General features: G+C 37.0%; 1 protein-coding gene across 4 annotated transcripts in view; it reads left to right on the forward strand.

Annotated features, from left to right (window-relative positions):
* The window catches only part of SYT1 (synaptotagmin 1), a 579008-nt gene that overhangs the window by 476148 nt on the left and 77985 nt on the right, over window positions 1–24875 (forward strand). For all 4 annotated transcript variants that reach the window (XM_055236330.2, XM_055236332.2, XM_055236334.2 and 1 more), the window contains one exon: window positions 4573–4690. In XM_055236330.2, coding sequence (XP_055092305.1) covers window positions 4573–4690 — 118 coding nt within the window. The remainder of the gene's footprint in view (window positions 1–4572; window positions 4691–24875) is intronic.

The following is a 24875-nucleotide window of genomic DNA, read 5'->3' on the forward strand; positions in this document are numbered from 1 at the left end:
GAAGGAGGAAGGAAAGGAAGGAAGGAAGGAAGGAAGGAAGGGGGAAGGAAGGAAGGAAAGGAAGGAAGGAAGAAAGGAAGGAAGGAAGGAAGGAAGAAGGAAGGAAAGAAAGGAAGGAAGGAAGGAAGGAAGGGGGAAGGAAGGAAGGAAAGGAAGGAAGGAAAGGAAGGAAGGAAGGAAGGAAGGAAGGGGGAAGGAAGGAAGGAAAGGAAGGAAAGGAAGGAAGGAAGGAAGGAAGGAAGGAAGGAAGGAAGGAAGGAAGGGGGAAGGAAGGAAGGAAAGGAAGGAAGGAAGGAAGGATCCAACCTGAGAGACATTTACAAAATGAGAAATATCAGGACTTGTGGGTTAAATGAATAAAGGAAAACAAAGATAAAGGAAATGGAGATGAGTTAGTGACCCTGACAGAAGGATGTTGGAAAGAACAGTTGAGGGGAGGGATTGGTATTGAACATTAATTTAGTTATAGATATAAAGTAAGAGTGGAATAACCAAGCGGATGGCCAGCTGGAATATTAGTTTCTATCATTCCAGACAGCAGTGTACTAGTAAAGAAAACTCATGATTTTGAGTCAAAAGAGTTTGCCCCAGTTCCTCTCTGAGACAGCTATGTAACCTACACCCTCTGAGTCTCAAAGTCTTTATATATAAAATGGACATAACAGTACCTAGTTCACAGGGCTATTCTAGAAAAAAGCAGACAAAATTGTCAAGGAGCAGCAAGGATCTGATTTGGGTATCTTCTTTTTCCTTTGTAAATTTTCCAAGAACCCTTTTAGTCCCCATCACCATAATCCCACCAAAGAAAAAGTTTTCTTTTTAATTTAGAAAACCTTGGTTTCTAGAACTTTAGAGTGATAAATAAAATATTTATATTAAATGTTTATAAATTACTATGCAGCCATCTTTCTTCCAAACTGGCATGCCAAAACTACGAAATTAGAGTTTGATGTAAAACTGTTCATATAAAACTATTGGGTTCTTCTAATTCCTCTATGTTGATGGACAAGAGATATAGTAAAACCTTCACATGCTAGAACAAGACTCCAGGGACAGAAGTGCTTTTCTTCTCATCACAGAAGTTCAGTGAAAGACTTCATTGAGGAAATGAAAATATTTGTTTCCAAAAATTGGTACTGGCATGAGTCTTTAAATCTGATTCAGGGTGACAACACTGGCTTACTATATAAGCCACAAACACAAGCCTTGTTTTGACTGGGGCAGAATAGAACACACCTTGTGGGGATGACACAGAAGTCCAGATCGTCCTACCGTGAGTGTCCTTCTTGCAGGCAGTATCAGGGCCTCCCCAGGATGCATTTTTTTTTTTTTTTTTTTTTGAGACGGAGTCTTGCTCTGTCGCCCAGGCTGGAGTGCAGTGGCGCAATCTCGGCTCACTGCAAGCTCCGCCTCCCGGGTTCACACCATTCTCCTGCCTCAGCCTCTCCGAGTAGCTGGGACTACAGGCACCCACCACCACGCCCAGCTAATTTTTTGTATTTTTAGTAGAGACAGGGTTTCACCATGTTCGCCAGGATGGTCTTGATCTCCTGACCTCATGATCCTCTCGCCTCGGCTTCCCAAAGTGCTGGGATTACAGGCGTGAGCCACCACGCCCGGCCCTCAGGATGCATATTCTTGCTCTTGTTTCACATAAACTTCAAGTCCCTCATCCTCCCCAACATGTGAGAAACACATGACAATCATATTTGCAAATGTCCTAGATCAGTTAATCTTGGATCACACCACCAGGTAGTAAAAGAAAGCTGCCCTAATTTTCAAACTTTTGGTAGACAATTATTAAAGCTGATTCTTAGAGCATTAGGGAAAGCATATACTTAAACCTCCAAAAATTTCACTGACAAGAAAAAGGTTAGTATAAACTGGGTATTTTCCTTGCCTTTTTCTGGAAAGGAGTTTTTCTCTGTCTTGTTGATGCCCATAAAGGACATAAATTTCAGGAAAATCAAGGACTAGCTTTCAAATATCTTGGAGATCCAGAAGTAATAAAATGTTAAAACTTTTTGAAAAGTAACTTCAGTTAATTAATATAAACTACACATTCAATTTGGCATATCAATTACGATAATTTTATGAGCAAATGAAATTTTACATGTTAAAGTTCTTAAACTAATGAAGCAAATGTAGATCTGTAAAGGGTGCTTTAAAAAAAGCACTTTTCCATATTTTTCTTTCTCCCAAAATGCCCATATTTTTCTCTTAAACACTCATTCTTCTCCCATCCCATAACTTTAAAATTACAAGTAACATCACAGATTTCTCCTGCTTCCGAGCATGCTTTTTCAAACTGTACAAATACTCTCTTCTGAAGATGAATATTACATAAAATCTTTTAAACTTCCTATGTGTCATAAGATTGAGGAATAAAAAGGTATTGGAAGAAAGACATTTGTGACATTTCTTTGTTCAACACAATTGCAATGCCCCTAAATTAATCGTGGAATTAGATTATGGCCCATAAAGGGAGATGTTATTTAAGAGAAAGCAGTCATGTCTGAAATTCCTAATTAGAACATTTAGAGTAACCTGATCCTGCAACACAATCAGTTCCCCAAGGAGGCTATTGTGGAAAATAGACAGAATTCTGCAGAAAAAAAAAAGAGCCCTCCTCCTAATGAGCGTTTTGAACAGCAATTTTGTTCATTTACATTTCTCTTGTCCCATAAAGTTCAGATAAGTTTGTCCATATTTTATATTAATTTCCATGGTATTGTCTCCCATCCTTTATTTTCAGATACTCTGAAGAGTAATTTATTCCACTAGCCTCTCCTGTTGTATAAATTAATTCCTAGGAGTGAGTAGGCACATCAGGTGAATTCAGCACATTAGAAGTAACTCTTTATTATTTATATTAGTGGAAGGGGGTTATGACCTAGATAATTCAAAACAGGTATTTTCTAAAGTTTCCACTTATTTAAATTTTGAAACTGTGTGGAAAGTGATAATTTAATGATGGATCCTGTCTGCAAGGAGTTTACAGTCATGTGGGAGAATTAAGACATATACACACTGAGACAAAAACAGAGTTCTCAGTAACATAGAGATGTACGGCAAAATGCTATGGGGACTCAAGAGATGAAAGACTTGGAGCCATAAACATATATGGTGATGTTTCCAGCACAGACATTACTTTAGCAGAAAGAGGCACTATTTCTCCCTCACACATTGAATGTATTACCTCTCAATTATAGAAAAATTACAATCTTTCTCTTTTGAAAAATGGATATAATGAATACACCCTCCCCCCCCAAAAAAGGGGGGGAATTACATTTTCTTACCTGTTAAATTACATCTAGGCACCAATTTCCACAATGGAGACACTGGCTGACTTAAAACATATGTCAAGTTATAGATAAAGACACATATAGTCATAATAAGGGTATTACTTGAAAGTGCCTTAGTATATGGCTTTCTGTAGCTCATTCCTACGTTAAAAGTCTATCTGCAGAAGTCTGACATAACTGTTGCCTTCTATAGAATCAGAATTCACATTTCATTGTGGGAAACACTAACATAAGTCTTGATTTGCCATATAGCTAATTCTGCATGTCAGAAAGCACTCTAGAGCCTCTAGTATCTGAGGGGCATAAAACAAACTCTCTCTCTTGCACTCTCTCTATCTCTATCTCATGCTTATAAATATGAATGCAAATTCTACTTATGTTGAACAATAATATGGTTCTTACTTAATCACCCTAGAAAATAAAAACACTTAAGGCAGGAGAATCAGTAGGAGTCTTTTCCAAAAAAAAGTAAAATTCTCTACCATCATCATTGTAAACAATTGATCAGTTGTTCAAAAATGCCTGAGTACAGGACTGTTGAATGTTCTTTGGGCCTAAAGTATGGTATCAGTGAAATAACATGAGAAGTTATGAGATGCATTTGCATTGTGTTATTATGGGTTTCAATTTTCTAGCCTGCTGCTCAGATTTTTAGGATTAGGAATAAAAGTTAGACCTCACTTAAGATGAGTAATACTAAAAGTGCAAAACCTTATACTTTGTTACATTTCAGCTATCAGGAATTCAGAATTTCTCATCAATAAATAGAATTTAATGACACACAAATGCAAGTCTTTTTCCCAAAAACCTAAATATAGAGTATTAGAGGTAATCCTACTTGAAATGTAAAAGGACAAAAATTTAGGTAGATGGATTCAACTAAAGTGTTAGGCTTTTTTCAAAGCTATTTAATAAAAACATGAAAATTTTGCCAAGAGTTTTGCAGTGCTATTCAGAGCACAAAGTCTCTTTAAAAAGTCATGTTGTTCTCATTTCCTGCACCATTGAATTATAGATATATTTTGATGAACATTAAAGTATAGATGATCTTTGTTAAAAACCGAAATAGATGGTCTTAAAAAAAAAAAGCTGTTATCACTGTTGATACATTAGTCAATGAAAGGCCACTATGTAAATGCCAATGGACCTAAAATTTTCAAATTCTAATCAACATAATCCTCCTCTTGAAGAATTTACAATATGTACGTTAAAACTCTATTTACTTGTATTTGAAAAATTGCTAATACTTTCTTATTGGTTTTCTTAGCAAGAGAAATTGGGTGATATCTGCTTCTCCCTTCGCTACGTACCTACTGCTGGTAAGCTGACTGTTGTCATTCTGGAGGCAAAGAACCTGAAGAAGATGGATGTGGGTGGCTTATCTGGTAAGCTTGCGGTGTTTATCGATTTTTTTCAAATGCTGTTTCATCGTGGATACCAAATGCACGGCGCACATGCTGCAACTCCCCACTCCTTAATTGATCACAGTTCTCTTTCCTATGGAGCCTGGAAGCAGTCTCAGAATTCATCCCAACACAGTGCCCCAGGAAGCCACTCTCAATTTATAGGAATTGGCATAGAAGATGAAATCTATTTTCCTTCTTTGGAGCCAAAGTATCAATTGTCTTTTTGATAGCATTGAAAGCTGAAAATGTTTGCTTCTTTTCTGAAAGAGAGTGCTTATGACAGATTATAATTTTGTTGAGCTTAGAGGGGGTTTTTGGTCAAAATTCACCCATGATATAAAAAACAGTGTTTTCCATGAGACTTATTTATTAGGTATTTGATAGCCTAACATAGTTCCTACAATACCATTTATTAAAGACACAGCATTTCAATATATATGCATAACGAAATCTCTGTTTCAGAGTGAACCCCTACGGTAATGCATTTAATTCCACAGCTTACGTTGAGGATGGGAGAGATGTGGGGATTGAAAGTTCCATACAACCCAACCTTAGTAAAACATGGTGAATAAAGTATACCCTGGCTCAAAAGCAAAATCAACTCAAGGACTTGTCACTTCCATGGTTGAACATAATTTTTCTCCATATGATTAAATCAATGTTACTTCTCCATATGATTAAATCAATTATATTTTTGATTTTCCACTAAATCATTAAAGTGTGAGGAATTTTCTTGATATGCCACAAGGTCATCATAAATTGACTGCAGTTGTCATTGTTTGTGGCTGTGGAATTACAACCAACATTACTGGTTATTCAATGCTTTCTTTAATAAAAATATTGCAGACTTCAAAAGATCATCCTACGGCAGCATGGTGATTTTTTATTCTAAAGCATAACAGCTAAAAAGTGCTACAGCTGAGCTTCCCCTCACTTACCCACTAATTTGTCGACCAAATTCTCCTGTTACCTGAGCGTATTTCTCTTTATAAATAAGTCACCTGGGGAAGCTGTACGAATTCTTTCATGTCATTAAGACCCTATAATAACTTGCTGTTTTTATTGTGCCTAGTAGTGTAACACAGCAAATTTAAAGCAAAGAGCGCAGTGTTCTCTAGAAATATAGAGTATTTAATGTGACTATAAGTGAAAAACATGCAGAGAAATTTTTAAGTACAATAACAGTTCCCTCCCAGATTATTACTTAGTTTTCTAAGGTAACTTCAGACACCTTTAACATTTCCCTGTCCTTTGGTTCAACAGCCAACTATCATGACATGATTTCTTTGTATCCTCTCTCTTATGCTTTATCCCAAATATCCATGTCAACCATCCCCTCATCACCTATGTCTAGTATTCTGCTAGTCTTCCTAAGTCATCTTATATGCTTCAGCAGATAGGATTTGTCCTGGCTTCTTCCGGGGTCCCAGAAATGAGTTCCCATCATCATAGAAAAATATTTCAACCACGAATTGTTCATCCCAGTTTGCTGTCTCTTTCCACTATGACTTCTCCACCACCTATCCCTTCTCGTTCAGTGGCATCAGAGAGGCTGGCTGCAGGCATTTTGGAAACTTGGCTAAGGGAAGTTAGGTCTAGCAGGTTATTTTTATGTGGCTTACAGTCATATCATGTATAGTGAGGTTATTGCTAGCTATCCCAAAGAAGGAAGGATACCTGCAATGCACTGACTAACTCAGCATTGTGAAATGTGTAAGGAAAGGCCAAAGGTCATACCTAGTTTAGTATTCATAACTTTATATTCTTTTTTTCTAAAGAGAACCAGCAAAACCATATTAGCTTCAGTATCTGCATAGCCTGGGTTCGCCCCTGCATTTGAATTACCTGGAATGAGTTTAATTATTAAGTAAGAATATTTAAAGAGTAAATATCCTGAAAAAGCCCTAATTTTAAGGGCTTCTCACTGCCTGTGGAATTAAGCCATAATCACTCTAACCACTTGAGTCTATGTAATGTAGATACATCCAGCCTATGTCATGCCATATCTCATTTTCACCAAATTGACCAGCACACTCTTTTGCAAACAAACTATACAACTTTCTGCCTCCGTTACTTGCTTAGGTCGTTTCCTTCACCTGGAATTCTCTTCCTTCCAACAATGTCTAGCCAATTCCTACCCATTCTTTAGGCCCAGCTTAATTATTATCTCCTCCATTCATTCAATAAACATATATTGTGTCCCTACTGTAAGTCAGCATTGTTCTGAGCACTAGGTTTACATTAGTGGATAAAACAGTGCAAAGGACCCTCCCCTCCTGCAGCTTGCATTCTAATGTAGGGAAACAGAAAAGAAGCCAACAGATAGCAAAAGCATGAGTCTACCAAGAGGTAACAGGTGCTATGGAGCGGTAAAGCAGGAAGTAGGATAAGAAACATTGGGGATTCATCTTAAATGGGGTTCAGAGAAGACCTCATGAGTAGTTGGCATTTCAGCAACAACCTGGAAGAAGTGAAGAATTGAGCCATGGGGCGTTTGGGAGAGAGAACAGCCATGGGGCGTCTGGGAGAGAGAACAGCCATGGGGTGTCTGGGAGAGAGAACAGATACCTCATGGCTCACTTCACTTCTTCCGGGTTGTTGCTGAAATGCCATCTACTCATGAGGTCTTAAGACCTCATGTTTAAGATCCATCCCAGTAGAACAAATCTTTGCCTTTTTTAAAATGCCACTAGCTGTTTGTTTACACCCCTCAAACATCATGCTTCTCTCTCACTAGACTGTGTTCTGTATTTATCCCTCCCACAATGCTCTCAGTGATGGGTAGCACTAAGCATAGCTGCTGAATGAATAATGAATTATTTACAAAGGAGCTATGGCCTGAAAAAACAAGTCTTGCATTTCAAATGTGTCTAACCCACTTACCATTAAAATAACTTTAAGCACTTGGATGGTCTGTCTCAAAGTAAGTTGACCTATGTACGAGGAGACCAAAATTATATAATAAGATCATTCCAGGTAATTCAAATGCCAAAGTACATTTGCTGGAAATGACTAGTTAATTGGAACCAAAGTGGGTTGTTTTGCCAGAGTTTAAACTCCATCTGCCACTAACTAGCAATTTGACATTGCACAAGTTATTTATTTAACTCTTCTAAGCCTCAGCTGCATTATCTATAAAGTGGGAATAATGAGAGGACTTTGTTGATGATGCTATGAGAAATAAATGAAAGCACAGGGCCTGGCACAACTAAGTGCTCACTAAATACTATTGTAGTCATTTCTATTAGTAATTTTATCAAATCTTGGGCTAAATATGCAACATGGGAAAGCAACCAATGGATGATTTAACCAATTACTTGCTTCAATGGGGAAAAAAAGTTTATCTGATTGTTTGATGGAATTAGCTGATTAATTCAGGCAAACGTATCAGTAGGCCCACATTTTGCATAGACACTATAGTGAATTAAGATAATTAACAAAACATTTGAGAAAATAAAACATGAAACATATGTAAAATAATTTTCTTATTGCTCTCCAACAAGGTTATTTCCTTCCTGCAGTATTCATTCAAAATGCATTGCACAAAGATTTTGCCTCTATTGTATATCCATATGCAAAAAATGCAAATCCCAGCCCCTCATACTTTACAGTGACAAGCTTAATTGGACTATGCACATCTCTACAGTAGATCCTTGCACTTGCATTCTTAATATCCCAACTTTCAAGTGCTTGTGAGCAACAGTGAGGATTTCTGAATTTAACTGCAGTCATGTGTTGATTAACGACAGGCATACATTTTGAGAAATGTGTCATTAGGTTATTTGATCATTGCACAAACATCATAAACACAAACCTAGATGGTGCAGCCTACTACACACCTAAGCTATGTGGTATGGCTTATTGCTCCTAGGCTACAAATCTATACAACATGTTAACATACTGAATACCATAGGCAATTGTATTTGTGTATCTAAACATAGAGAAGGTACAACAAAAATCCAGTATTATAATCTTATGGGACCACCACTCTATAGGCAGTCCATCCTTGATTGAAATGTGGTTACACAGGGCATGACTGTATTTGTATTGAGATCTTGAATCTTGCAGGCTGCAAGACTGTTCTTCAGGAGCAAGTTGGTGCTGTAGAATATGTGTAGGATTTTTTGCCTTATACGTGGAGAGAATCAAGCCTTCTGCCTAGTAAACACGTCTCAATAGCTTCGTTGCCTTTTACATGTCTCTGTGTGGAGTAAATCTTCCTTCAAATAAGAAATGTTTTCTATTTGGGAAAATTGGGGAAGAGAATAAAGAGGTCAAAGTGAAGGCATTGGAAACATTGAGGCTTCCCAAAGGTATGAGGCTGTGTGTCTCATAGTTTTGAGCTAAAGTATATAACTTTTATTCTTAAATTTATACCTGCGTAAACTCCTAAGTCAGAGACTAATCAGATACTTTGCTTCTTGTCCCTATTTGTGTCACAGCAATCACTTTCCTCAAGTTTGGTGTTTTGTTTTGGTTTTTGTCATCTCAGAAATTTGACTCTTCTGAGTACAGCTTTAATGAGGAATGTCAACACTGTAAGTTTAGTTTAGGCTTTCTGTTGTAAATTAAATGAAATTCTGAAAGTTTTCTATTTAAGGACATGGCTGTTTAAAGAAGGAAACACTAAACTTTAAAATCAGCAAAAATTGAAGTGATTATAGCTTTTAAATTTTGATCTATTCCGTAGAAATTCTGTTTTTCTACTTCAATCTGAGAATTATTTTTAACTGTTAAAAAGTCACGTTATCAGTTATAGAACACTTTCTAATTTAGAAATATTTTTTAACTTGGTTTTCTCATGTGGTTCTCATGATAGCCCTGTGAGGTACTTTCTGAAGATAACATTCTGATTTTACCAGTGAGAAAATTGGAGCTTAGAGACATTAGACAATGTCCATAAACTATCTTCCTGCATGTGGCACATAGATGGGGGTGTTCAATACTTGCAATTGCTCTTATCACTACTGACATTTGATCTCAGCTGAGGGTAAGACTGAAGTTCAGATCCCCCAGTTCTCAATGCAGAGGACTTTCCAATATAGCATTCAGCCCTGCCCACACCCCTACCTTCAAGATGGGAGAGCGAGGATTCCTCAGCTCTAACCTGCCTGAGGTGCCTCCCCTGCCTAAAACCGAAACATCAAGATGAGGTCCTCACAGTAGGGAAGACTAGAAATGGAGTCTTCATGGATTGTTGGAGATGCAGGGATTCTTGGAGACTGAGGAAAATGTTCCTAAGTGTAAACCCTTAAGGATACTCCTAGTCAAATAGCTCCAGGATACGCCCTTTCTTGCCTTCTCAGAACCACAAATTGATTTTCTTGCTTCACTTGTGGTTTCTGGCAGATTCCTCTTCTTGCTGGGCCCAGTATGAAACAGAATGTGATCTCACAGACCTGTTCTACTTCCCTTATTCCCTGAAGCTAGCACGTAATTCTTTTGAGACTTTTTTCTGTGTTTGTACTGCTAGTAGCCATGGCAAAACAACAAGGGGAAAAAGTGTGCAGTCCTGCTCCTTTGATGTGGTTTGCATTCACCTAAATTGGGGGAGTGGGGAACATAACAAAAGTATGTCAAGCATGGGGGCAAGCTGGAAACCGATATGGTAAAGGGCTGAAATCACATGTAGCTATTCCAGCAGCCTCCTGAACATCAAGGAGCTAGGGAGGTGGTTAGGAGGTGGGATCAGGTCAACGATGGTTGCAAAGTGCTCTCCTTCATCATTTTTCTGTCCCTTTCACTCTCTGTTCTATGACCCATCCCTAGTCCTCTTCCTGGCCATCCCTAGTCCTGCCTTGTCACTATGAAATGAAGTCTGTACTGTGAAAAGCAACATTTGGGGCTGCAGGAGAGTTCCTCCAAAACATCTAAGTCTCCAAAAGAAAAGGGAAATGAAACGTTTGAAAGTGGCAGCAATTACTTGAAGGAAATGATAGAGAGGGAACAGGGGACTCGTGATGATGAAGGAGTCACTATCACTATATGTCACACTGCCAGTGTGTGGATTAGCTACTGTGACCTAGGTGAGCAAAATTTACCCTGTCCCTCTCCCTCCACCCACACACACTCTGTTTTCTGGAAGACGCCATTTTTTAAATGTTACTTATGAGTTTGTCTTTCCTCTAGCTCCTTTTCTACTTTCCTAGAAATGTAATTTGGGAAATGCAGACAGATTTAAATATTTGAGATCATTTAGGAAAGAGCAACTCACCCAACCTCAGGTAACTACTAGATTCCAAGGAGAAACCATGAACCAGCAGAGGTAGGTCATTCCCTCAGGCGATATTTATCAACATGTGATATTTTGCATAACCCCATCAAAATCACCTAGGGTACTTATTAAAAACTAAGATTTCAAGGACTAATTCAAACCGAGCTGTAACTGAGTATCTAGGGGTGGGAACCTGGAAATTGCCTTTTAAACAGGTCCTCCCCGTCCATACACACATACCCATGTTATTTTTATGCATCTTAAATTTGAAAACTACACTTCAGAGACTTAAAACACTATGTCATAATTTTAACTGAGGCCTAGGTCAGCCAAGTTCCAAGTTAGAATTTTTTTTCTTTTTTTTTGGTCAGTAACGTGGAATACATCTTTTGCTTTATATAATGGAATTTCCTCAAATAAGAAGTTCTATTCCTTTCATCAGTCCAGTATCCTCTTCCCTGAAAAAACCTTGCCCACATGTCTAAATTATTGTCTTTTTTTCTTGCGTCTCCTCCACTGAAAGAGGAAATAAAAGCAATAGATGTTTCCTTTGTACATTCTGAAATTGTTTCCTAATACCCTTGACTACCACCCTTATCTGTCCTTCCACTGGTGCTGAAAGCACAACAAAGAAAAACACTCCAAATTCAATTGATTTGAACTAAAAGCCACTAGTCTGGGAGCCGGGCCAATAAATAAAATGGCAAAAACTTATTTGAACCAATTAGATAGGGATATGCAAATTAATTGGCCATGATATCAGGGTCAAGCAATAATATGCAAATAAACTGGCATTTTATTGAGCTAGTGGGACAGGAATATGCATAATAAGTTGGCTGTGATGTCAGAAGCTTCATCATAATTTTAGGCATGAATGTTACAATATAATATCAATTCTGGGATACTTCAAAATGCTTAATTACAATATTGATAAAATAATCTGAATTCCTAAAACATGAACAGATTGGTCTAAAAAGAAATGACAAGTCTTGAAACTGGATCATTCTAGAAAATGAGTAATTAGAAAAGATTATAGCCAAGCCCGGTACAAGTTGGGACCCAGGCACAGTTATCCACAGAATGGATAGAAATGCTATGCCTGAAGGACTAACAGTTTTAGAGAAATGAGCAGATGTGAAATCAAGAGAAATAAGTGATAAACTGTAATGTATTTGTTCAGAACAGTTAGCCCAAAAACTCCTAAGTAAATTCTTTAGCCAGCAGGTATATATCCAATCAGTCAACAAACATCATGTGAAAACTCCTCTGTGCCAGGCACCATGCCAATCCTTGGGAATATGAGTAAAAACAGCAGACACTTGCATAGCAGAATGTGAGCCAGACACTGTTCTAAATGCTTTACATATGGCTAACTGATTTAATCCCCATTACAACCCTATGAGGTAGATACTATTTTTAATGTGATTTTATTGATGATGGAACTGAAGGACAGAGAGGTACATAACTTGCCCAAGGTCACAGGATTACTATTTGACAGAGCTAGGATGTCAACCCAAGCAGACTGTCTTCAGACTCCAATGAATAAAACCTCATGTCTAGGTCCTTATCATTGCTCAGCAGGTTCAACCTGGAGAACAGGTGGATAACTACATGCTGCAGTTTGAAAGATGTCCAAAAGTGACCTGATTCTAAATATCCTCTATACTCAAGCTAAAATTCTATCATGGAACTCACTAACATAAATCAGTTGGTTGACTGTTTAATTAGTTCTTCAGCTACTTAGACAGCAAAGGTGAGATCAACAAGTCCATAACACCAGACATTGAATAGTCATAGATGATTTTTATGCTGGAAAGGACTGTATCAGTTTCTCCCTAATGTACAGATTGGTATGTTATTTTAGTGACTTATCTTCATACACAAAAGAGGATGAGACACAAAACAGTGACATTTCGGCTGTATCTGTGGTGTAGAAGACAGGTTGCTGAACGTGGTGGAAGAGAGTCCAAGTTTAAGAGATTTGAGTGCCTTTTAGAGATTAAAGAAAAATTTTACCTGTAACTAAATTTTAGCAAGGGCTAATTCTGTAAAGGAGTACGTGATATTATTGGGAGAGGGGCAGTATGATGTAAGAGTACAAAAGCATACTACCCCTGTAAATTGTTATGGGACTCTTTGGGTCAAAATTACATATATAAATATTAAAATTAAAGAAATTTGAATTGCAATAGACAACTTACCAGGAAAATACATCTCAGCTGGATAATTTTAACAAGAGAAGTCTACAGATGAAGAAGTAGAAATGGAGTTCCAAAGAGGTCTGTTCTAAGGCACTTTTACCAGTCACCTTAAAACTCATAATTCTGAAGGTAAGATAAACGTTTCCAGCCATTGAAATGCAAAGCTCAGTGGGTAAATTTAAAAAATCTAGCTAAGCTGAGTAAGCCAAAAAATGTGGTAGATGTGCTTCATTTGGGTCAAGTTAAAAAATAATACACTAAAAGGAAATCATGACCCAATTTAGAGTATAGAGTAATAGGATCAATTATAAATCAAGAAAAATGTCACATAGAACTATCCATTGAAGACATTCACCAAGTCAATGTGTCTTTTTTGCTACCCCAAAAAAGGCTTGATGTTGTCACAGAAGATTTTATACATAAAAGGGAGGGAAAATCCCCTACCTTTGTACAAGTCCAGAGCTCATTCATGTGTACAACACACAGAGTTTTGGTTGTCCACCTCAGGAAAGACAGTGTTAGATGTTAGATGACTATCTGCTAGAGGAAAGCAGCTGCAATAGAGGGATGAAGGGGTTGTGTGTGAGGACAGGCTAGGAACAGCGGGACTTTGTGGTCTGGAAAAGGAAGGCTGAACAAGGATATGATGAAAGTCTGAAAATCATGAAAGGTAGAGCTAGAGTAATACCTACCTATTTATCACATCCCACAATACTAGAATCAGGAAGTCACCTTGATGTTTGAAAGAGAATAGATAAAAGGGACAGCTATTCAGGATGATCTCAAAGGCACCTTTCTACTCAAAAATTCTTTGTCAAATTTTCTTTACTACTTTACATTTGGGTTGTAAATACGTGTTGCTCTAGGAAATGGAACAGATTGAAATATAAGACTGAGATAAGTGTAGGTCTGTTTTGTGTTATAGGCTTACAAGAAGACATTTCTAAACCTTTGTATTGTCTTGTAGGAACCCCTCCTGCCTTTCCATGGGTAACCATAAATAGCCCACAGCTGCATATCTCACTAATCCAACCCAGAATGCTTACATTTGCATCCTTCAGTTGGCCACTTCTATTCCCTTCTCTTCATTCAGTATACAGAAAAAAAATAAGGAAGGTCAGAATTTCTAGTAGGTAATTGCACTGGGAGGAATAGAGTCCCCACAAATTCCTATTTTTAAAAATTATATTTAGTGGGTTCTTTCAGGAGATATTTGGGAGTTTCTAATAAAACTATTAAAAGCATGTAGCAAAAGTCGGTGCTATTTTCCCCTTCCTTTTACAAAGGTATAAGATTCCTCTTAGTAAAGCCTATAATAGGTGACAAAAGCATGCAAAGTTTTGAGTCTCAAACACTACAATGATGCTCAGAAATGGAAACATCAAAGACAGTCTTTTAAAAACAACTGTATTGGCCAGGTGCAGTGGCTCACACCTGTAATCCCAGTACTTTGGCAGGCCAAGGTGGGAGGATCGCTTGAGCCCAGGAGTTTGAGATCAGCCTGAGCTGCATAGTGGGACCCCCATCTCTACAAAAAAATTAAAAAAAAAAAAAAACCTAGCTGGGAATGGTAGCACACACCTGTGGTCCCAGCTACATGGGAAGCTGAGGTGAGAAGATCTCTCAAGCCCAGGAGGTCAAGGCTGCAGTGAGCTGTGATCGTGCCACTGCACTCCAGCCTGAGTGACAGAACGTGTCCCTGTCTCAAAAAAAAAAAAAAAAAGTACTTTATTATAATCACCTCTGCTTCCAAAAGTATATGCTGTTTCTACTTGGTTCCTTAATCCCTTATTCTTAATCTCAGTTATAAAGATGTCACTCTTGTTCCCTTTTCACCATAGTCTTGCCACCTGCTGCACCATGAGCTACTTTGAGAGCGGGGATTGTGTCTACTTATGTCTGTGTTCTCAGAGCCCCTAGCATATATGCTGAAGAAACAGACCTTAATATACCCTGCCTAAACAATCAGTTATGAATTTTTAAATTCCACTTATCTAACTGATTATTTTGTCTTGATTTTCCAAACGATCTGACTTAATTTCATCACTTAATGCAATTATTTTGGCATCCTATAGTAGTAATCCTATTATAATAGAAATAGCGGCTCATAAATAAAAACCAGACAATGGAATTCTTAAAATCAATTGGTTATTTTAGCCATCATTTTCAGAAGATTTTACTTCCTTCCCTCATTTCCCCCCTCCCCACCCCCTTTAGTGGTTAAAAAAAAGAAAAACAGACTCTCTCCAAGAGATAAAAGAAGAGAGTGACACAGAAATGCACACATTACTGTAGTTATACCTCAATGACAGTCATAAAGGCATTTTCAAGGGAAAAAGTAAAGACAGAGAATGATCCCTTGGTCACCTTTTGCCCAGCATGAACAGAGAAGGCAATGATTCAGCATCTTACTTGTCCGCTGTTTTAAAGACTAACTCCTTATCAAAGGAAGTCAAAAGACCATACCAGCTGACAGCCTTTTTAAATTACTAATGGCCTAAATTTTGTGGCACATCATTTTCAGTGATGACTGGAAAACTAGGAGGCTTCTTGTAATTTTTTCTTACAGAAATAAATGATTTTATTTAAGTTAAAAAAAGAATTAAGTGCATTTATTTTATATCCTCAGAACCACTGAAACTGCTTTTAGCCAAAACTAAAGCAACATGATTAAGAAATTAACAGATTTCAAACTACTGATTTCAGTCAACAATATGACAGTGTAATTAACTAATAAAATGTCCCGTTAACAAAAAAAAATCCCAATGCACATTTCGTGACAGTGCACTTGCAGAATTACTACATATACTACATATACATATGAAACTGCAAGATTACTCAGTAATCTACTGACCCAGCTGTCATTTGTCGAGAATATTATGAACTTTCATATCCTTATTAAGGAAACAAATGCTTTCACAAATAGCCCTGTGTTTAAATATTTATCTAGAATTTTAGTTTTAAAATTATAGGAAAGCTCAAGAAATAAAGTTAATCCATAACCCCACCACTTCTTTTCATGTGTTAGTAAAAAAGTAATTCAAATCAACCCCCTCTAATCTTTCCCATTCCTCAGAGTTAATTGACTCAAGGAAAAAATTTGAAATTTCATATCCTTCCAGATTTTCTTTCTGCTTATATCAATTCTATACATATATATACAAATATATATACATTTTACAAAATGGGATTTTAAACACATTATTCTGTAATTATTTTTCACCTACCAATATATAATAGAGATCCTTTGGGCCAACATATAGATCTGCCATATCTAGTGGTTGCATAGCATCTCTTTGTTTGAATGTATCATGGTATATTTAGTAATTCTCATAAATATAACTATGAGAAAAACTATATAACTTCACCAAAAGACTTCAAATTAGACCTAAATAAATAGAAAAATAACATGCTCTTGGATAGGGAACAATATAGTAAAGATATCATTCTTCCCAAATAAATGCCATAAATGAATTTGAAAGATAAGTAACACACTAAAAGAAAGCTTTGCCTCACATAAACAGATCAAGTATTAATATCCCTATAATACAAAGAGTTTCTACGTATCAATGAGAAAGAAAAGCAATAGGAGAAAGTCTCTATTTTATTAATGTTCCTAAAATTTACTTGCTGCTGCTTCTACTCCTGGCTGCTGTTGCTGAGAAGTAAAATGTTACATTTATACAATGTCATTATGCATCTAAATAAGAAAGGATTTTAAAGTAAGATGCAATTACCCTAAGTTCAAAACCTAAAAATGTGTTGCTTAAAAAGACAGTCTAGACTGATTGCAAAGAGTACCAGAAAAAAAAAAGCAGGTCATTAGCTTGTAGATTTTCAAATTTTCATCAACTATATTTGCAGGAGTTTGAATCCATTAAAACACTCAATCCAGCAGCATTATTATGATAACAACTTGAAAAGATATGTGACAGTCACTGAAAGTCAAAGTAAAAATATATACCGCTATGAAAGTCATTTTGAAGGGAAGTTCCCAGTTTCTAGACTTTACCAAAACAATTAAGCATTTGAAAGCTACTTTTACTAAAAGTTGCCAACTCAGTGTATGTATCTAGAAAACACTCCTGCATTTTACAGCACTGTCTTTAATGTAGTGAAAATATTGCAAATGAAACTAGCCTAAAGGGCAATAATATATCACAGTAAATCTCCAGTTACTATAATTAGGAATCTATTCTAATCTTACCTGAGAGACATGTTAGTGTTTTATGTTTATAAGGATTTCACTGAAATTTTTAAAAAATAGCTTAGTAGAAGAGATTTTAAAAGAAGCAGTGAATGTTTATGAATTATGCAAGTCTGAACTTTCATTTTAATAACTTCATTAAAATATAAAAACCTTAAAAGCCTCCTATCAGGAATTTATTTAACTTTATAGAAATGCTTTATATGTGCGCTGACCTTGCCAAGAGGCAGGCCTAAGGCATGATTTAACAGTTACTGCAAGGCAAAGCCTAATAATAAATACCTATCTGAAAATGCCAGCATTTGTCCTTGCCTCCTTGGCCTCCAGTGGAGTTGCAACTCAGCCATAAACAGGCCCTCTCCTGAGAGACAGCGGGGCGCAGCAGAAAGGGAACAGCAACTGGCCCTGGAAAGCCTGGATCGGAAGCCTTTAACCTTTCTGATTCTCAGTCTGTTCATCTATAAAACTGGGGTATTAGAGACAGCCACATTGTTGAATAAACAAATGAGATAACGTTAGGTGAAAGCTCCAAGTAGAAAGCACTATATAAATGTTGGTTATTTCTAAGAAAAAGACAGTTCTTGGTTAACTCTTAATTTTTGTCACCATATCCTGGCTCCATGAGAATGTGTGTTCCTACATGGCTGATATAAATAATACTGTGTGTGTGTGTGTGTGTGTGTGTGTTCGAAGAATGCCTCTTCATTATTTGGATGGCAGTTAACTGCTTTGGCTAACTTATGTTGGCATCCCGAAGCTAACAGCAAATCCTCTTCCCATTTCCTGTCACTTGTGGCCACAAGACCCAGCATATTTTATTTATTTTTTTATTTATTTTATTACTATTATATTTTAAGTTTTAGGGTACATGTGCACAATGTGCAGTTTGTTACATATGTATACATGTGCCATGTTGGTGTGCTGCATCCATTAACTCGTCATTTAGCATTAGAGCATATTTTATAAGAAATCAGACCAGTAGTATATTTCTACTATCTTCAGTTTGTTAAGCTATTTATCTGAGTTAAGATACGGAGTTGTCTTCCAAGTACTTCTTTTACGATAACAGATCCAAGACAGACACAGCTAATTGGGGCAACAAATAGGGACAAAGAGGAAGAACAGAGCTTCTGTCATCCTAATTATCAAGTTAATGCCTGGTTGCTGGACAAACTCTCCCTCTCTCTAAAATGAACCACCTCAAATTGGAACCTGCTGATGCAATGTTAATTTGACTTGAAGTGGCAGGACCTGGTCCCAGAGCAGCTCCTGGTTGTCTTTCCAAATAATTTTGCCCCAGCTAATAAACACCTAATTGATGCAATATGAGTCAGTATTTGTTGTTCATTGCTACATAATTGAGTGGTCAAGATTTCATCTTTCACCTATCTCTACAAATTCTTAATCTCAACAAGTAGTCAACATTAAAAACAAGAAAGTTACCCATGTAAATTTCTACATGCTTGCATCCAAACACCCTTTGACTCTCTTCAGCTTGCTTTCCTCTCGATGAAATTTCATTGTCTATATTAAACATATCCCCAGGCTGTGCCCATCTTGGCATTTCAAAAAAAAATAGAAAAACCTGGTTGGATTATACATCTGCCTTCTCCTTAAATCAGATGAATTGCTCCACTTGCCGGTAGGATAAGTAGCTCAGTTAAAGCATATACTAAGAATCTCAGATAAGTAGCTCAGTTAAAGCATATACTAAGAATCTAGGTAAGAAATGTGAAAAAAAAAAGTTGCTTATTAGTCCTACAGCGGAGATGATACCTTCATACCACTTTGATTTGTTATTTAACTAATTGCTAAATTTGCCCATATCAGTCATGTTGAACTGTGCCTCCCTCAAACAACTAGCAAGACTGATCTGAGGTTGAACCAATTGCTTAGGAAACATCCTCTATGAAGCTATAAACCTGAAACCTATCTATATTTCAGTCTCTGGAGATGAAAGTATCAGAGCTGGCAGGGCATGGTGGCTCATCCCTGTAATCCCAGCACTTTAGAAGGCTGAGGCAGGAGGGTTGCTGGAAACCAGGAGTTTGAGACCAGCCTAGGCAACATAGTGAAACCCTGTCTCTACAAAAATTATTAGCCAGGCATGGTGGCATATGCCTGTAGTCCTAATTACGCGGAAGGGTGAGGCAGGAGGATTGCTTGAGCCCAGGAGGCTCAAGCCCATGATCACTCATACCACCACACTCCAGACTGGGTGACAAAGCGAGACCCTGTCTCAAAAAAAAAAAAAAAAAAGAAAAGGAAAAGAAAGTGTCAGATAAATTTAAGAGGTACATTTCAGCCTGATCCATATTGAGATTAAAGGCTGCTTTCTTTTTAAATAAAGATATGTTTAGTATTTCTACAATAGGATTCAATACAATAGAATTAAAAGTATGTGTAAGTTTAGCCCAAAGCTAAAGAGAAAGATACTATTCTCTAGCCAAATTACATACAGTATGTAGATGTACCTGTATCTTTATCTTTTTTTATTTTTTTTTGAGACAGGGTCAGATACGTCTTTTAAAATTGACTTGCCCTCGTACTTTTATAGCACATGCAGATTTTGATTCTTGTAACTGTCACTTGAAATTTTGTTTTTTAAAGCTAAATTAGTCCAATCATCTTGCATGCTGCGAGAGGAACTAGTTATTCAAACTATGAGAATTTAGTATTTGCTTACAAGCAAGATAACAAGAATGGAATCTTTTTTATCTTGGGTGGGTCAGTGAGCAAAAAGATATTTCTTTTTATTTCTGTGTGCTATTAATATGGGTGGTTCTCATCATTGCCTAACTTTCCATTTAAATTTCAAAATGATTTAATCTTAAATGTAAAACAACTGTGAAATCTTATTACCGAGATTATTTATTTCAAAAATGAGTCTCCAGCAACAGAGTTCCTATACTCTATGCTGAGAGATCTGGAATATTGCATTCATTTCTGAAAACACACTTAAGAGGAGAGACATTAACTTTCTGAAGCAAATTCAGCAGGAAATCAGGGTCATGCAGAGGGCAGATACAGTCTCAGTTAAGGAACAGTTCAGGCAATTGGAGATGTTTAAGCTGCAAAATACAGAACTCAAAGAGGACATAACTGTCTGAAAAATGTGAGAAAAGAATTGAACCTACTCTTATTAACTATAAAGACCTGAACTGGGATCCATGAGTATAAGTGATGGAAATCCATACTTGGTTCTTCCCATTTTAGTTCCCAATCAAAAGCTAGAGGAAATTTTGTCGGGAATACCGAGTTAGGGCCGGGCGCAATGGCTCACGCCTGTAATCCCAGCACTTTGGGAGGCTGAAGTGGGCGGACCACGAGGTCAGGAGATCGGGACCATCCTGGCTAAAACGGTGAAACCCCGTCTCTACTAAAAATACAAAACATTTAGCCGGGCATGGTGGCGGGCGCCTGCAGTCCCAGCTACTCGGGAGGCCGAGACAGGAGAATGGCGTGAACCCGGGAGGCGGAGCTTGCAGTGAGCCGAGATCGCGCCACTGCACTCCAGCCTGGGCGACAGAGCGATATTCCGTCTCAAAAAAAAAAAAAAAAAAAAAAAAATAATAATAATAATAATAATAATAATAATAATAATAGAAATACTGTGTTAGGGATAGTACCCTACCTACCTGCCACAGGTTAGGGAATTAACCTATTAAATCCCTCCAATCTCCTAAAGTTTCATTTTAAAACTCTAAAAGATCATGCCCAGCCTAAAGATAACATCAGCCCGTGGAAAAGCACATCTATTAAAGACAAATGTATCCTCACCAAAAGTGATTATTTTATTTTTTCCTTAAGATAATACGATGAAAGACTACCTACTACTGCTAATAATAATTATAGTTATAATCTAGTCAGTACTTTCTCTGCTGTGCATTTGCTAATTTGGTCTTGTTTAATCCTATTCATACTCTCATGAGGTAGGTATGGTTATCCCCATATATGAATGAGAAAACTAAGGTTTGGAAAAGTGACTTACTCAAGGTCACAAGGTAAAGAAATGGCAAAGGCCCAGCTCCTCACTCCAGCTGCATCTGTTACCTAAGCCTGCCCACTTACTCACAGCTTCCCCCACCTAGACAGTGCACACTGTAATTTCAATTGGCCATAATCCCCAAATCATAGAAACCTCAACTCTAGAAGATAATGAATGCTCTTGAGCAGCAATGAATACTCACAATGAATACTCTCTATAGATTATTTTGACAAAGTAACACTATCCAACTGTGCCTGCAAATGCCAACACATGCAAATCCCTGCGACTTCATAAACAGCAAACGCCCTAATGAGCTAAAGAAACAGTTGCTGTTTATTCATTTTCTTCAGTGTGTTTCTTATTTCTGCTGGAAAATAATGTCCAGAAGGAATTTGTGTTCTATTCAATGAATATAAAAAAGAGGAAAGTTAGTGTTTACAAGTTCACATAATACAAAAAAGAGTGGCCGTGAAACAGTGAGCTGTGGGTTCCTGGTGGGAAGACACTCACATGCAGCCCGTGACTTCCTGGGCAGTTTTAATTTACTTTTAATCATTTCAGAAGTTGAGTCATGCCTCAGAGGTTTGAGATAAAAAGGTTCATAGCATCTTGCCTTTTTCTTTCTTTTCTGCCCCTCCTTTTTTAGTTTGTTAAAATGTAGTCCAGAAAAACAGGTGGAAGGGGAAGAGCCAGTTTAAGTATTTGCTCCTCCAGGAAACTTCCCCACATATCCTAAACCCATCTTTGTTCTTCTTTGCCTTTATACTGTCCACGTTTTTTCACTTGATCACTGACTGTTGTGTTTCTTCGACTGTGTTCTGTACATACCTTTTCTCATTCATGAGAATGAATTGTTTAATCATCAGGGTTGCCAACACCCTCATTATTTCTTTTTCTGTGTTCCCATGGTCCACTGGAGTTATCTCGTCCCATGATTTATCACACACCGTAGGTATCCGTGGCTCTTTCTCTGTGAACTCCTTTAAGGAGACCCAACTTAATTCACTTTTGCATAACCATCATCTAGCGTCGCCTAGCACATAGTAGGCCCCCATGAAGAAATTCAATTAAATTAAAACTCTAATAGTTCATTTAATCCCCAGTGTTTGACATATAGTATGAACTGAATTGAAGTAAAGTGAATTAAATTCAATCAGAACAAATCAAAATGAACTGAAATGACTATATTAAGACGTTATTGTGTTGGATAAAGTTATCCAGATTATATTTATAATTTGTACAAAAATTGATTAGCACAGCCTAGCTATGTTGTTGTGTGATTCCTATGATGGACACTCAGGATTGCCCATTACGTTACTACCATAGAAAGGTCAGCAGCCTTTAGGCCCAATATTACAGTTAGTTCTTTAAGCTGAGGCCATAAGGGTAGACACAGTCTAAATCACTGTGTATTTAAAGAATGGCTGAGAAATGTAGACCAAACTCTGGAAGGCTGACAGTATTTTTGAACAAGCAAATGATGTTTAAAGTGAACTGATGCTGTTGATTATACAGGAGGATTCCCCAACAAGTAAATCTTAAATTTCATTTCCGGGACTAAGTCACCTTCTTGGTCTATGGTTTGCTGTGATCTCAGAGGGAGAGGAAACCATACCCACAACAGCCCCTCATCCCTCCCCTGTCTTCTTATCTCTAGTTCCTAAAAAGTAGTCCATCAGCACGCACCGTGCACCCCATCTGGGTTCAGCCCTGCGTTAGGCACCTGAAATTCAGTCAACACCCTGAACATTCTGTCTCCACTTTTGGGTCCTAACATCTCAAAAAGGAGACCAACAATAAGTAAGTACCAAAAATATTAATCATAAATGATCACAAATTCTATCAGGATGTGAAAGAGAGAAATGACAAGATATTTCCCTCATCCAAAAATGTAGACTCTGATTTAGGAGTATAGGCAATTCTTTTCTCAAAATTATATCCCTTTTCATCAAAAAAAAGTAATTACTTGCAAACCAAATAAATAAGCATTTTGTAAAAATGAAAATGATTGGGGGAGAGAGGAATATCCTCCCCTACAATCTGCGCTTAACTAGCTTAGGTTTGTCTAATGAGACCAGATATCATTTAATGTTGATGATGTTCACCTATCAGTAAAACTTTGGGAGCACATTCCTCTTTATACATTTACTTGTAGGTTTGTAAGTGTATATATACTACTATAGTAATATAAAATGGACATTATAAACTTAAAAGTCAAAAAATGTAAAAGATAAAGCAACAGTAAACATCTTACAATTATTTGCTTTATGAATGATAAAGATGTTACTCTCCCTTTAAAATATAATTACTAATATGTTAATAAATATGCCTCACTTTTCTTTAAGATATCTGTTTAACTTTGTAATGTAGCAATTCACAAGTATAATATTAGATTCTATTTATTTCAACACTTAATTTTATAGACCATCACATCTAAAAAAAATGCCTCACAAATGCACAATATTCATAATATTTAATATGAACTTGGTTTGGAATTTACAGAAAATATGTCAGTCTATCACATCGACTGAAGTTTTTGATTTTTTTTAAATTTTAGCCAGCTTCTCTAACCTGAAATAGATGATCATTCTTACCTGTAGGCATGACTGACAGAGCACAGCTGAAGAAGAGGTACCAGCTCTGTCATATTCTCATTTCTCACTCGTGTTTGCATTATCAAGTTTTCTTTAAGCTACGGTTGTTCAGGACTCATTTTAGGCAACATGCTCATTTTGTGAGGAGTAGTTTGGTTACAATTAAATAACATAATCTATAAACCAATTTAACTGGCCTCACATAAAGTGCAATACATAGAAAAATGCTAACAGCAAATAAAGTGCAGGCCCCTCTGGCACCCCACCCCACGGTAGCGCTTCCATGCCACCCTCAGGATACCTTGAGTACTGCGTGTGAATCATACCAGAACAGGGTATGATTCTGTGATACCTGTGATACTACTGTACATCAGACCTCAGTAAATTTCCAATCCTTTATTTTTAGAAGAAGAAAATAAAGTAGAAACTCTGGTATTTTCTTCTGGGGTGCCAGAAGTAAATATTTGAATTTCTACTTTATTTTTTCCACACTGGAGATCAGAGAAACTAAAGGTTTCAAGTTTATAAACCAAAAGTCAGCCAGCAAATACATTTTCCTTTCCTTTCTCTTACCAAAGAGAAAAAGATGATATCATATTGATTAAGTTTTGTCTTTATAGACCAATTACTCATTAACCAGAAGGACAGATCATTGTCATTTATTAATGCGATACCTAATTTTTATTTTAAAATGGTACACATTCTAACAAATGGTAAGTTCTTCATAATTTTCAGAAATAATGCCAGGTTTTAAAAAGAAGAACAGATGTAAAGAGGCACTAAACCAGATTAGTTTCAGGACATTCAATGTCACCAGAAGAATAGGAATGGCTGGATGTTGTGCCTATAAAGGGAAATACTGGATGGGTAGCAGGATGGCTGCTCACAAGGGTTTGAAGAACTACCCTCTGGACAAAAGTATGGAATCAGACATTCAGCAAATATGTATTAAATGCCCAC

The sequence above is a fragment of the Symphalangus syndactylus genome, chromosome 13 (assembly GCF_028878055.3).
Source record: "Symphalangus syndactylus isolate Jambi chromosome 13, NHGRI_mSymSyn1-v2.1_pri, whole genome shotgun sequence".
Taxonomy (NCBI): domain Eukaryota; kingdom Metazoa; phylum Chordata; class Mammalia; order Primates; family Hylobatidae; genus Symphalangus; species Symphalangus syndactylus.